Below are 14,824 nucleotides of genomic sequence, written 5' to 3'. Positions count from 1 at the left end.
CATAAACTATTTGCTGCTTTAGTACCAGATTCGCTTTAATCCCCATGACAAACCTCACCATTTCCAACAAAATGCTTTTTTAATTAGCAAATACCACAAACAAAAGAGGGCATCGCCCCCTCAAGCCCACATTAAGGAGTTGATATCATTTGCAAACGAGACAGGTTTTGGACTCAGTTTTTGACAGTATTTAGAGAAAAAAGAACCAACATACAAATTGCTCTTCCAAGGGAAAAATTAGCATTTTCAAATGAATGAGCGACGTTAAAAGCTTAAAATGTGTAAAATTACTCTAAGTTACCAAAGATAGTGCAAATAGAATTCTAATACTTTGAGATGGTCAAGTGGTAGGTTACATGGCCATATACAACTTAAAAGGGTAAGAAAATTGGGAATTCAATCTTAATAAAAAAGATTAAATAAAAAAAAAGAGTAAAAAAAAATAAGAGAGTAAGCTATAATATATAGGGCCAAATAGCTGAGAAGATGTAATTTTACTTTGAAGGTGTAGCTGTCTAGGGGAATTACAACATTACTAATATTTGAATTTTTAGGAACAAAAACCCTTTTCAAATCTAACTAATTGGTCAATTGGGTTTGACCGACAAGGACAAGAGAGTGACCGATTGGAGCTTTGACAGTAACAGATAAATAATAACACAACTCTTGACAGTGACCATCAAATTCAACTACTCGCTAAGTTCGATCTCCTGATACTGTAATGCCATAAAAAAGTTAAATAACCTCTCAGGAGAAACGTTACTTTATCTTACTATTTATTATGTCGTTATTTCGGTTGAATCAAGAGCCAAATTATTCGCGGAAAACCTCTAGCACACACTATACAACGATCTACTAAACGGTGCACACAGTTATATTACTACCTAATTTTAGATAATTTCTCTGTTTGATCTTTCAAAATGTGCTAATTCTTTCTTAAAAACAATACGCACATGTCAAATACCTTTTTCTCGTATTGTTTTTTTAGGAAGAACCCTAATTACAATTCGTTTGCTCGTTGTTGCTTCTTCTTCAGGCTACAGATTCCAAAGATCCCTTCATGCATGATAATCTTTTATATATATTTAATGATTGCCTAAAGGGAGGTTTTCGCGACATGGAAAATCGATCTGAAATCCCTATCCGTATATTTTTGCAGATGAATACAGACAGGAAAAACTATGCATTCGGGTTTGTGCAACTGGAAGCGCTTTCCGCTTTTTTGGAAAGTGAATCCAGACAGATCGTGAAAAGTGAAGGTGGAAACCACGTTTCGGGCGTAATATTCAAAGAAGCCGAAGAACATGGGAGCATATGGCTGCAATAAAATAGACTAAAATGGCTTCATTCAGGAAAGATGGATAATGTGGTACGAATGAAGTGAGCCAGTACATATTCCAAAGTGCAGGTAAGCTAGATAGTGGTCCTGAATTCAAAATCTGGAAGCCGGGATTCCAAAAATCTAAGATATCAAAGCTCCAGCCTTACTGCTTTGGTAAGATGGATTTTGTATCACCCATGACACTTATTACTTGAATTACTTAATCGATTTTAAATATATGTAAATTTTACGGTATAACAGACGTATTTCACTAATTTTTGTGCTCCAAGTGTCGTCTCTACTTTCCGCTTTCTCGTTGTTGTTTTTTCCAGCAGTTTTCGAGACGTGTGACCAGGAAAAAAAAGTGTTTCCGGGAATCTCGCGAAATCTGCCCTTAACTGCTTAAACTCTTAAAAGTTGTTCGGTAAAAGTAAACTAATACTTGCCGGAAGACTTTTTTGGCTATTAAACCAGGGAAAATTCTTCACCTGCTGGAAAAAATTGTTCTACTATAATCGCTTATCGATTCAACTTAAACTTCTAACTTTTTCGCCTGGTGACCAATGGTCTGCGTTGCGCAGTTGTACCAACCTCCTGATTCCTCCTGGAGTACAATGCACGGCTTGGGGGCAAATCATCCGACGAAAAAAGATTCACCTTCATATATAATAATAACGACATGTCCGTAAACAATTATCGACGTTTTTAAAAAAGAAGAAAAAACTAAATTATTTTCTTATGCGTTTATTTAATTCCTCTTAAAGAATAAAAGAAAGAGAAAGAATTAAACCAGAAGACAGGAAATTTTGGCAGCCGCCAAAAGAATCAGCTACTTAACGCCACTGACCCTGTAATATCAGCTTCGCCTTTAAATTTCAGAAAAAAAGAAAACAAAACGCGTTAAATACTGAACTGCACTTAAAATGAATCCCTTGGTGGTACAAACAGCCGTTTCTTTCATTAAATAACACAGAAATAAAATTACGACTTAAATTGAAGAAGATGACAGAATTCGATTACGCTAAAATTTCGCTTTTTGGGAAAGAATAATAAACAGGGAAAATGACAAAAAGCTTGATAATACTTTTTTGCAAGTCTGGTAGTCAGCCAAATGGAGCTCAGCTGGCCCGGCCCCGCAAAAAGAAAAAAAAATCAACACAAACCAAAAAGGAAAAACGAAACACTTGTCTATATTTTCCATTTCTTCCATTTCTTGGTTCCTCCAAAATATGACATTATAGATCTAAAATTAAAAATACAAATTAAATCCGTCAGATTTAGTTGGAGAAAAAAAGCGTAAGTCAATGTTAGGCAATCCTATCCAAAAGGGGTTATCTAAGTCGCTCTAGACTTGCCTATGCTCCCCGTGTAAAAAAATTTCAAATAGTAGCACTTATACCTAGGGTAAAGGATAATATTTAATTTTTCCTATATTTATAATCAAATCTTGATCCTTAAAAGTAAATATGTACTAAGATTTTTTTTTGTCACTCCTAAGAAACAATTCAAAATTATGTTGTAACTGTACTCGGCAAGTACCAAAGCTGGACATGTGATTCTTTCATTTCGATGTAACTTGGTGTTAATAGTTACTTCACAAATGTTCTCCGTATTCAATAGCAATATCGATTTAACGATTAATTGTGTTTTTCAGAGTAATTCACTTTAAGACTATAAATCAGTGAATATAAAAAAGTAGATTAATCAAAGGATCTCATCCATGCCATAGCTAACCCATCCTAGTCATTATTTATCCTCCAGATATCAACCATCAAAATAGATTATTTGAAAAAAAAACGTTATATCTTGGTGACGTCTCTTGGATTACGAGAATTTTAATTTGTGTGGTGAGGGTACAAATAGTTTTAAAGTTTGACGCTTTTCATCTCGGATGGATTTGAAATTTTGAAATAACCTCAAACTAGGATGTACCGCTGCAAAAAAAAATTCTGGGGTGGGGTGGGGGGGAGGGAAGGATGCGCAATAAAAATCCAAAATATTAACAGAAGCACTTGAGACTGATGTAATAAAACCAACTATGCGGAAACTTGTTACAGTCCCGAGTGAAACAATACCACAATTGCAAAAGACCCGAACTGCAGACCGTAGCGATTGAAGAGAGGCAAAGAAAATCCACGAAGTGATCCATTTTGGATAGTGCACTCGCATGTGAACGTAATTTCGCGCAATAACTCATAACTCGTCCACGAGACAGTAATAAAAAGAGATAGAGATGGGAGAGAAGAAAGATAGAAAACGGAAAAAAAGAGAGAGGAATAATAGTTTCAATCACTTTATATTGACATTATGATATTAATTGAAAGCATGCGCAATTTATTTTGGGGATTTGTTTGATGCCCCTAACCTGTCGTCAGGCATAGCAGTTTTTGAGTGGTTCCATTGAGCTCTTAATTGGGTTCTAGAAGAAAATTCACAGTTTCGCCAGCTTGCTTTTTTTAATGCAAAACCTACTTAAATTATATTAACATTGCAGTAAAACTATCGGCCAAATAATATAATCTACAAAGATTTCCTGCAAACGATTCTTATCAAATATTTCACTACCATTAGCCCGAAGATAATCGCATTACATGACATAAAAATAGTTAAACGATTCACCTTTTCAGGAGACGTCAATTTACCCAAGTTCGTGTTAAACCAAACATTAGTGCATTCTCCCATGTCTCACCATCCTCCCACTTCCCGAAAATCTCACCCAGCAACATGTCACGTTTTTTTCCTCCCTTAATTATGTTTATAAGATTGATCTGTATCGTTACTGAATGGGTCATATAACTTACGAAATATTAAGGATCCCACGCCCCATCTTTATTTGGTTTCAGACTCACCCATTAGATATTTTCTCTGGTAGCCCCCACCCCCTCACTTACGATTTTTGTCGTGCACACTTATTTACATAATGAAAGAGAGAGAGAGCTACCTCCTAATTTCAATTCGGTAGTACTTTGGCCCTAGTTGGGTCAAAATTGCAGTTTTTAAGCACAGATAGTAAAAATAGACTTAGGTAACGATATTTTGTTACTTAAAAAGGGTGGCATTGTTTTCTTGAATTTCCAATCGTATGATTTCTCGATTTACTGTGACCCCTAGCTTTAGAATATCAATCCTGAAAAAAAAAAAATCTGTGACCAGTTCTCTCGGGAAAAATAGTACGTTCGTCTTTTGACACATAGGAACTTGAGACTACCAGCATATCGCATTGATGGCATAATGATTGTCTCCTTGCTGAGAGTGTTTCCCTTTTTCTAAAATCATACAAGCTTTCTTATGCTGACAAAATTTCATGGGTAACTTTCAAGCATGATAAACTGTAAACCTTTGAAATCACAATGCAAAGTTGACCTTTTAATGTCTATATTGCAATTAAAGTTGCTCTTTGTACAGTTTCGTTTAATATTGGCAGGAATGTTTGATCTTTGGCTTTGGGTCACATTGATTTTGATATATCTGAAACACTGTTATAGGAAAATTAAAGGTATTAAAATGAGAAGTAATTGGTCATATACAAAATGTGTATAATTTCTTTCGATTTTGTCCGAGAATTTCGGCTGTCCGGACCTCCATCCGAGAATTTTTTCGGAGTAGAGAGATGAAATGCCAAAAAAGAATTTTCCTTTTTTTTCATTTTCAAAACAAAAAAAGGTGGAAAATACTTGGGCCATTCATGGAAAGTGTTTTTCGTCGTTACCAGTGCATGGTTTATCTCACCAACGAAAATTTCTTACAGCACGATAGAACGTATTTTATCTCTTTTTAGGGTAATAGCCTTTCAGAATAGCCGAAGCAACTTTATTCTTAGGAATTCCACGAAAGTTTCAAGTTCTCCGTTAAAATTAGGGCTAGACAAGACAAATTCAGTTCATCTTAACTGGATTTATCTTCAACCTGAAACAAATAAATATTACCTACCAACACAGCTTTTTAGTTTATGGGCATGGAAACAGGGAAAAAACGGACGCCAACGTTGATAACGTTAAATGTAAAATATTACGTTTTTCTTGGCTTTCACTAACCAGCACCACTCTTTTTCTCTTTTTTTCTTTTCTTCTTCCGTTTTTTTCGTATATTCCATGAGCCTTATAATCTTCATTTATGTTTTCCTTTACTATCATTATTGTCAACTCCGTAAATATTGCAATTATTATTATTTATATCAAATTCAAATCGCTCCAGGTACTAATCTTGTAACCCCAAGAACTTTTTTAGGTTTTTTCAACATCTTGGGATTTCACTTTCTCTTTTTTTATCTTATAGAAACTGATTAGATTAAAAAAATCCCCTACTGTCAATTAGTTTCTGAGTTTCTATCTGCTGGAGTCGCAAATGAGAAAATCCAGGAGGCGGTGCGGTTGGTATCTGATTCCCGAAGCTGACGTGCTGTGGCCAACTACCTCCATCATGCCGCGGTTGTCCGTACTGTGAAGAACTTAAATGTAAACCGAAATGACTGTTGGCAGATGATTCAGTCAATTGCTCTAAGGATCTTAGCCAATGCGGTGGCGAATCTGAGCCTTCACTTAGCTGTCCAGCAGATACTATGGCTGGATCTAAAGCACTCCAGTCTGAAATACTGCTACGCCAAGCTGAAAAATGGTAAATAAATAGAGGAGGTAACAAGACTATAACACAGTATTAAATAGAATTTAAAAACTCCTAGAACTACGGTATTGCGAATGAAAAAAAAAAATGAAATTGATATGGAAAACATTTGTCCCCAGGATAAGGATTTTTTCCCAGTTCAATGCATTTTTCGTTCCTTTATGTTTTTTAGGTATTTTTAAACTAATTTAGGACATGCTTTTTTTTATGTTATAGGAAATTTTTTCCAAAAAGTGTCCATCACGAGTCCAGCTGGGTCAAATGAATAAGAGAAAAAAAAACAAGCCAATAAATTATAAAGTTGGTAAAACAATTTGGTATTAAAAACAGAAAATGGTCCATATCGAAAGTCCATATAAAGGATAACAACACCAAACGAATCATTCTTTGAATAAATTAGGTCAAAGCGTCACATGACAAAAATTGAAAAAAAGAGGGAAATTATAATATTTACAAAAAATGACATTTTGATTTACCCCCCCCCCCCCCCCGCAAAGTATTCGCACAATTTTTTTTCTCTTGACTATTTTTTATCTTTATCTCTACTCTGATTTTTTATTTGTAGTCGTCAATTATGTCTTTCAGGCTATGACTCGAGCAAAATGTTTTGATAATTTCCGAACACAGCGCACGGCAAACATCCTTAAAGTCAATGAAAATGAGTCAAAATTTTGAAATTTAACCTGCTAAAACGCAATTTCTTCTGCACCGCACCAATGAACCCTTTTGAATCGTGTATGGCCATCTTACGAATTCACGCCCCTATTCTTGCCCATGACTTGGCGAAGAAGGGAAATTATGCTTTAGGGATGTTGACAATTCGTCGCGCCACTTGTTTTGTTATTTCGGCCACTTGTTGCACAAGTTCTCAACCTGACACATTACTACCAACTACAATGCCAAACTGTGCCAACACTCGCAAGAGAAATAAACTAAAACCTGTTGCATGCCGCACGAACAGATTCGCCAATTCTTTTTTACCCCCTTTTTTTACAAGCGCCTATATCCAAGTTAAAATCAATGTTCTAGAGTGTAGTTGTAAAAACAGCGCCGGATACTACATTTTAATGTGTTTTGATAAAACAATTCTGATTTTTAAATATCCTTGACAAAAGTATAAACGTAAAGAATAAGTCATTGAAAGTTCTGAGAATCAAGGGTACAAGAGAAGGTTGAAATATTAATGCCAAGGAAACACAAGGCGTCTAAATTGGGAACAAATGAGGATTGGAAAGAGAGAATGAGTGCCGAGAAAATTAACCAAGTTGAAGGTTTCAATATCTAGGTAGCATTTTTAATAGAAAAAAAGGTTGGATGTAGATAAAATAAAAAAAAACACAAATAAAGTTATTGAATTAGTCTTTTCAAAGGTGGGGACGCAAGAACGAAACCGACTAAATCGAAAATATTCATAAAACAATATCTATAAATAAAAGTTCAAATAAGGATAAAATCCTTTTAAAAGACAGTGACGATAATAACAGTGATAGAAATTCACAAAAATACCAGATATTTCGGTCACATACGCAGTGACCGTCATCAGTAGTAAAACTGTATACTTGATGGTTCGGTCACTGCATACGTGACCGAAATATCTGGTATTTTTGTGAATTTCTATCACTGTTATCATGATCATTGTCTATTAAAAGGATTTTATCCCTATTTGAACTTTTATTTATCGTCATGGAAAGGCATTGTGGTCTCCGAAATTATATAAAACAATATCTTACATACAATACTAAAACCTTACACAGCATATGCTGCTAAACAACGTAATATAGTTGATGTCCACATCCAAAAGCTGCGGTTTTTTTAAACACTCGGGGCCACAAAGCACGCCCTCTCATAGAATATGATATTAAACAATTTGACTATAATACCTTAAATCAAGTAAATGCACCCTTAATACTAAGTTAAATCAAAGACCTACACTTTGATAAATCAGTTAATAATCACGTGCATTCACTTTTTTTTCAAAAAAGCTAATTCTTCAGAACAGCCAACGGCGATTAAAAAATCCCATTTCTGAAGGTAACACTGTCTATTATGCTGAACGAGTGTGGCTTGAAATTGGTTATGCATCACCATGCTAATGCTTTCTAGCGCTCCACAAGCTGCGATTTGCGGAAACGCGCAATGAAAAGAACACATTTTTTTCAGAAAAAAAAAACAACCTATGAACATGCTCGAAAAATGGCAGGCATGAAGCAGAAAAAAAAGGCAATTAGCTTGTCGTTTCACACAAAATGAGTTTCAATCCATTTGCTATTGTTGAACTGCTGTTATTACAGGGCTGCCACAGGTTCAAGTGGTAAAAATTAGGGACTTAGGGACCTCTTTTAGTCGAAAAAGCAACCTCTCTAGGGACCATTCTGGATGCAAAATGGACCCTAAAACTCGGTTTTCAGAAAGCTTTGAAAGAAAAAGCAGTGACACAACAACATATGACACTTGACTAAAGAAAAAAAATAGAAATGATCAGTGGCAGACATCTCTCCATGATAAGAGGCCAAGTAATAATTAAGAAACAGACCACCTGAGAACCATCATGTCACGGAAGGAGCTTTTATCTTCTTTTTTCTGAACACTTTACTTTCGAATACAAAAATATGATGAAAGAGATAAGGGTACGGTAACTAGAAGACAACAACCTATTTGTTTCCCTTTTTTCGCACTACATTCTGCTGGAACAGAGATGCAGTTTTCAGATGTCTTTCTACCACTAGTTTCATCTTTTCGGACCAGAATCAGATCCTCATTTGAAGCTCTTTCTTACTTTCTGAGTTTGTGGTTTCGTGAAACTCGACAACATAATAACTTTTGCCGACTTCATCAAGGGTCATCTTCCGGAAATGGGGTCCAAAAGCTTCGGTTAAAAAATTAGCGAACTACATCTGCTATTCCGTCTGCGGATTTCTCAGAATAGTCAGACTCAATCAAATATTTTATACTCAATCAATAATAATTGAGCCGAGGAGTGAACGGAAAAAGAAAAATATAGGGAAGGGGGAAGAGGTTCCCAACAGAAAGGATACGGAGCTTTAAACCAAAGCAAGAAAAGGCACTTTAGGGACCTTTATCAATTTAAGGGACCAATAGGACCCTTCACTTGATTTTAGGGACTTTAAGGACTTTGTGGCAGCCCTGTTATTACTACGAAGAAGTAATAGAATGGTAAGTTACAGATTGTACAATTGAACAATCACCAATTCATTTGATTCCTAAGCACGCTTTCTCACATGCATTTGGAAATTTCAACGCATATGGATTCGTACGTTTAAAAAAAAACGCCTGTTAAAAACTCGTCCTCAATCAACAAAATCGTTGAGGTTTTCAGTAAAACGCAGCTAAGAGTTGGAGGTTTTTTTTTGGGGCGAATCAGTGATTACTTTTTGTCTTTGTTAATAAAAACCACGGATAGTTAGAGCAACTTACTTTTAGACGAATCTACCAAAGTTGAATGTCCACTAAGCGTCAAATGATTCTGGTATCTAGGAGCGTGTGCCTGCTGACCAGGACCAGCTGTAATATTTATATTCGGGAATAGGTTCTTCAAACCGTCTTGCCAATCTTTAACAGTATATGGATCCTTATCATGGCTTTGTGACCTGTTATACAAGGATGGATGCGAGTGCTGGGGTCTTGTATGTGCTGGCGGCTGAGGATAACCACTGGAAAGACCTAGTACATTCAATCCTAATAGAGAGGGTGGCTCCACTTGCCGCTGTGCAACTGGTTGAGCCATAGTTGAGCCAATTCCAAAGAGGAGGGGACTTTGCGGAGCATTGGATGACGGAAACGGGAACAATTTGCTACCCATCATTTCTGCTGCATTAAAGAAAAGTGAAGAAATCAAATAGTCTCAATGCAAAAATGATATAAATATACTAATCGAGCTGAAACTACACATAATTAAAATCGGCATTCCTTTTACAAAAATAAAACCGGAAACTCACGTGTTATCTCGACCACACTCAAGTAGTGAAGCTAGGTTAGTCCTAGTGAAATATAACAAAATATGATGAAAATATAATACTTTACTAACAAAATTATGGAAACTACAAAAATTACTGAAATCAGGCCGCCGAGAACAAATTATATTAAATACCTAATCTAATCAACTCTATATATTAAATATTTAATTAAAATATACCTGCATAGTAGTTTATCTCACTTAAGCTAAGCTAATTATCTCCGAATGCAGATAGAGAAACCGGCTTTAAACAGATTAAACTTCTTTAATGTGGTCGAGATAACACGTAAGTACCTGACACTTGAACAGAAACATTGCAAAAGCATAATGAAGGGGAAAAGTTGGTTAGTCACATATAAAAGAAAAAGAGCAATTACAAAGAAGCTTTTCTTTGTAAATTAACGTTCCATAATTTAATCGAAATCCCAAAAAAAGGATAAAAGATCAGACGAGGAGTCAATTTAATTTGCTATTTAAAAATTTATTTAATATAAAATAAGAATAACTTAGTTAGAAAGTGGATATAGTAGGGGAAAGATACGTAAAAAAATAGTCGAACCAGGAAAAAATTGGTATAGAAATTATTTTTGCACCACTGTGTTCAGAAAAGAGAGCTCTACAACATATCAAAAATCTAAATCTCCATCCCGTTGCGAAATTCCCTTTTTTTTCCCGTTTTTTGCGCCTATTTCTTAGATATTTCCAGAATCCGAGAATCAGGAACCGTGAAAAGAAAAGTAGTTTATTGATCGTTTCCCTTTTAACAAACGATTGTTTTTATGCTATTTTATTAGACATAAACATCACGTTTAATCATTTAAGTATCCTTTTTTTTTTTTTTTTGTTTTTTTATGAAGTAAAAAATCAAAAAAAAAAAAAAATCAAAAAAAAAAAATCAAGCGACACACGATCACAGGGTATTTTTCGAAGAGGAGCACGAATTTTCGGTTAATTTTTCCCCATCTGAACAAATAGCATACCGGCGTTCCGAATCCATTTCTTTTCCTACCGAGCTTTATTGGTGACGACATTTTCAACCAGCTGGAAAGTCCCTTCTGATATTCACTTTCTATTACACCATGCCTTGATCTTACACTCTTTTCAAAGTTGCTTCAGTCTGCTGAGCCTTGTAGAGCCACCTATCTGCAAAAAAACTCCTCAGATGGAAAGTATTTTTGAGGCCGAGCAGAAACTTAAAACAGGTGCGTTTTTGTTTATTTTTCTTGCCAATGCTTTTCTAATGTAACTACTAGGAAGCGGAGAGGAATCGGAGGAAGGACATATAGACAAGAAAGAAGCCTCTACGCTCGTCCTACCTCTCTTTTCTGACACATATTTTATCAGCGCCATCTGTCTGAAGAAAACTTAAGTACAGCAAACAAGTCGCTAGAGTGCAGCACGGTCGACGTCGCTAGGCGGAACGAAAAAGCTATTTCTCTAGTGGAAGCGAGAGCACTATCGACTATCGCGGGTCCCTTTCGCGGATGTGACTGTCAGATTTCCCTGGTCAAGAATCCTTAAAGCACCCATGATACTCGACGCCGGCCCTCAATAAGATTGACAGTTCATTTATTTTAGTAACCTATCTGAACTGGGGAGGGTTTAGCTACAGATTTTTCGGTTCAGAATCAGGGTTTTCGTTGTAACATTCACCGACAGCTCTACTTATTCCCATACTTATATTAACTTATTACTTATACTACTTATACTTATACTACTTATACTCAATTATTCCCAGTTCTCTTTTTTAGATGGCGGAGACCGCAGTTTTATGTCCCCTTTGTGAAAGTTCAATAGACACCTCAGAATCGTCGGTACTGGCAGAAAAAGGACCTACGGCAATCAATGAAGCTAGCAAAACGAGAGGTACCAGCATCTCTGTCGAGGCAGGGAACCAAATCCATGTTACTTACAGAAAGACTTTCACAAACAAAATATACTTGTTTAAAATTGAGAATGAAAGACAACGAACCTTGCAATAAAAAAAAGACTCCGAAGAAGCCATACTCCTATCAAAGACTCTAAGTTTCAGCTTCCAACAGCGTTGATTTTTCTGCAATTCAAGGTTCAATATCAACACTACCAACTAACAATAGGATGAGAGGTACAAGGTTAGGACAAAAGACTTTGAAGAGAGTATAAAGGCAGTGTACAAAATCCGTAATGATGATTGGTCAAATAACGTTTTTCGCCGAATACGTTCAGTGTCAGACGTACACGCAGTTGACGCAACTTATCACAAAGCCTGTTCTTCAATATTTCAATTAAATAACAGCCTTCGAGCCAGATTTGCGACGCAAGAACTTTTTGGATTACTCGAAGATACTGAGCCAGATAAAAAAAACCTCCAAAAAGGGGGAGGCCAAGTCAAGATGAAAGATATTAGGCTTTTTTAAGCTGGCTACTTTTTTCGAAGAAAATGACGAAGAACAGTATACAGTCAGTGAACTTGTGGTTAAAATGGGAGAGCTTTTGAATGGGACAGACCTTGAACCGTACTCTAACAAGTACTTGAAGAGCAAGCTTCTGGAATATTTCAGTGACCAGCTAGTATTTGCAACTTTTGACGGTAAGGCTGACGTGGTGACATTCAAAGAAAAAGAATCAGCGATACTCCAGAATTTTTATTACTTGGACAAAAGATAACGAAGAGAGTGAGAAAATCAAGCTTATTAGAGCAGCAGCAAAGATTATCAAAAGTGATATCAAAGGACTGCCAGCACAGAAGGAATCATATATGACCGCAAAGCAGATTTCTTCTGGAGAACAGCTGAAAGGCTCTCTACCTAATAGCCTAATGGTATTCTTAGATGGAATATTCGTTGGAACCGATATTTGTTTCAATTTGCTTGTCATTGGCAATTCCATCGTTCAAGCAGCTCGCCCGCGTGCCATCATTTGTCCACTGCAACTAGGCTTAGCAGTGGAACAGGATCACCATTTCAGGTCCAGATTTCTTATTGACACTATACACAGCCATGGATTCTGCTCCTCCTTTGATGAAGTCCAGAAATTTAAACGCTGTGCATCAGTCCATGATGAACCTACCCTTGCAGGAGTTACCTCCGCACATGCTGTGCAGCATGTAGCTGATAATGTAGATCACGATGTTTACACGATGGACGGAACAAAAAATTTCCATGGGATGGCTCTGCTAGCAACAGTCACGCCTCCTCTCAGTAACATCCGATCACCCATTCCGAGAGTTGAAGTTTCATTAGTTGAAGTAGCCGAAAAAGGAAAAATTCCTATCTACCCTTACCGCTTAAGTGAGACAGTGCTTTCAAAGGTGCAATATGAGAGGATCCCTGGCAAAAATGTCAACGACCCGTATGCCTCCCTCGATCAGCTCTGGTTAGCTACCGGGCTCCTGAATGTCCCAAGACCGAGCTGGAATTGATTCATGAAGTCAGTTTTCTCTAACCAAATACATCATAAAACGGGAAACCTTCGCAGCAAGGCAAGTGTCTTGTTTTTACCGATGATTGACCTCCCGTCTAGCAACGAATCCTGCCTTTACTCAACCTTGCGCTTTGTAGCTTCGCAAGGCAGAACCTACGGATTCACACCCGATCTCACATTTGACCAGCTACTCCGGTGGAAGTCTATGAAGATCCTCAAGTCCGACACGACGAATGAGTTGAGTAGTATTGTTCTCAAGTTAAGCGGTTTTCATTTGATGATGAGTTTCGTCGGATGCATAGGACACCCTATGCAAGGTTCTGATCTGAAAGAGGTTCTGGAATTGGTATACGCGACTGGTGCAGTGCCGCACATTCTTTCTGGAAAAGCGATTTCTAGAGCTGTTCGATCTCACATTCTCGTGAGCTCGGCCATATATGCTCATCTCGAAGAAGAGCGAGCAACGTTGACGTCTCTAGACATGTCTACTGTCTTCGCTAACGTACTGGATGGATACATCCCACCCGAAGATCTCAGTCATGATCCCCAGCTCAAGCAACTTGAAAACTTTCTCAAGCAGAGACGCCAAGACCTGCTGACTCAGAGAACTGCGAAGCTCTGGTTTCAGTATCTTGACATGGTTGGGATACTGCTTAAGTTCATACATGCCGAGAGACTAGGCCTGTAGGATTTGCACCTACAATCTGCAGTAAAGATGCTTCCGCTTCTAGCAGTATCTGGACATAACCTCTATGTCAAGTCGGTCTGGATATACCAGCAAGAGATGGCTAAGCTTCAAACTAGTCACCCAACAGTATTCGAAGCATTTGAACAGGGAGGTCACACCATTAGAAGATCAGAGTGACGCTGGGCTGGACTCTCGGCAGATCTTATCATCGAGCAGGAGTATATGAGAAATATGAAAACATTGGGCGTTCTTACAACTGGAGGTGGGGTGACAGAACAGCAGAAAGCCATTTGGGTTCTGTCAAGACCAGCATGCCTAGAGATCAACCTCTTGATGCAAAATTTGACTAAAATTGGCTACTCGACAAGTGAGCAGCACCGCGACATGAGTTCCAGTAGAAAGGAGCGTGACTTCGACGATACCCAGAAGCTCGTCGGATACTTCGGAGAATCTTCTCCGTTCAGAGGTGACAATCAGTTTAGAAACATTGCCAACGGCATAACTTCTTCCCAAGATATTAATGTTGACGAAGCCGAAGTGGCTGGAAAGTTGATTCTAAGTAAGATGACGGGAAAAACCTTGAAGGAGCAAGTCTTCAAGAAAAAAGACCAAGTGACCCTAATGAATGCAAAAAAGGCGGGGCCCTCTGTGGTAGCGCACATAGATCCGGCGCTCCTTTTCCAGCGGTTTATAATAGTAGCCCAACCGACTGACCTCCGAGAAGAATACTTCAAGTACGAACTTTGTACGATTCCTCCTTCTCTTTTCGAAAGCGATGGCCTTATGAGAAAAGCAAATAAGCCAGAGCTTGCAAAAGCGA

General features: G+C 37.4%; 1 protein-coding gene across 5 annotated transcripts in view; it reads right to left on the bottom strand.

The window, feature by feature from the left end:
- Positions 1-2,049: 2,049 nt before the first annotated feature.
- Positions 2,050-14,824, bottom strand: part of LOC148944816 (uncharacterized) — a 73,201-nt gene continuing 60,426 nt past the window's right edge. For 4 of the 5 annotated variants that reach the window (XM_089099815.1, XM_089099814.1, XM_089099818.1 and 1 more), the window contains exons 11-13: positions 9,377-9,769; positions 5,626-5,925; positions 2,050-2,564 (exon numbers count right to left, since the gene is read on the bottom strand). In XM_089099815.1, the coding sequence (XP_088955941.1) occupies positions 2,557-2,564; positions 5,626-5,925; positions 9,377-9,769 (701 nt within the window). In that variant the 3' untranslated portion in view covers positions 2,050-2,556. The remainder of the gene's footprint in view (positions 2,565-5,625; positions 5,926-9,376; positions 9,770-14,824) is intronic. The other variant, XM_089099816.1, reaches the window with a different exon arrangement.

The sequence above is a fragment of the Artemia sp. Qi Xiang Cuo genome, chromosome 14 (assembly GCF_049724085.1).
Source record: "Artemia sp. Qi Xiang Cuo chromosome 14, ASM4972408v1, whole genome shotgun sequence".
Taxonomy (NCBI): Eukaryota; Metazoa; Arthropoda; class Branchiopoda; order Anostraca; family Artemiidae; genus Artemia; species Artemia sp. Qi Xiang Cuo.
This window is presented reverse-complemented; position numbering and strand designations above follow the sequence as displayed.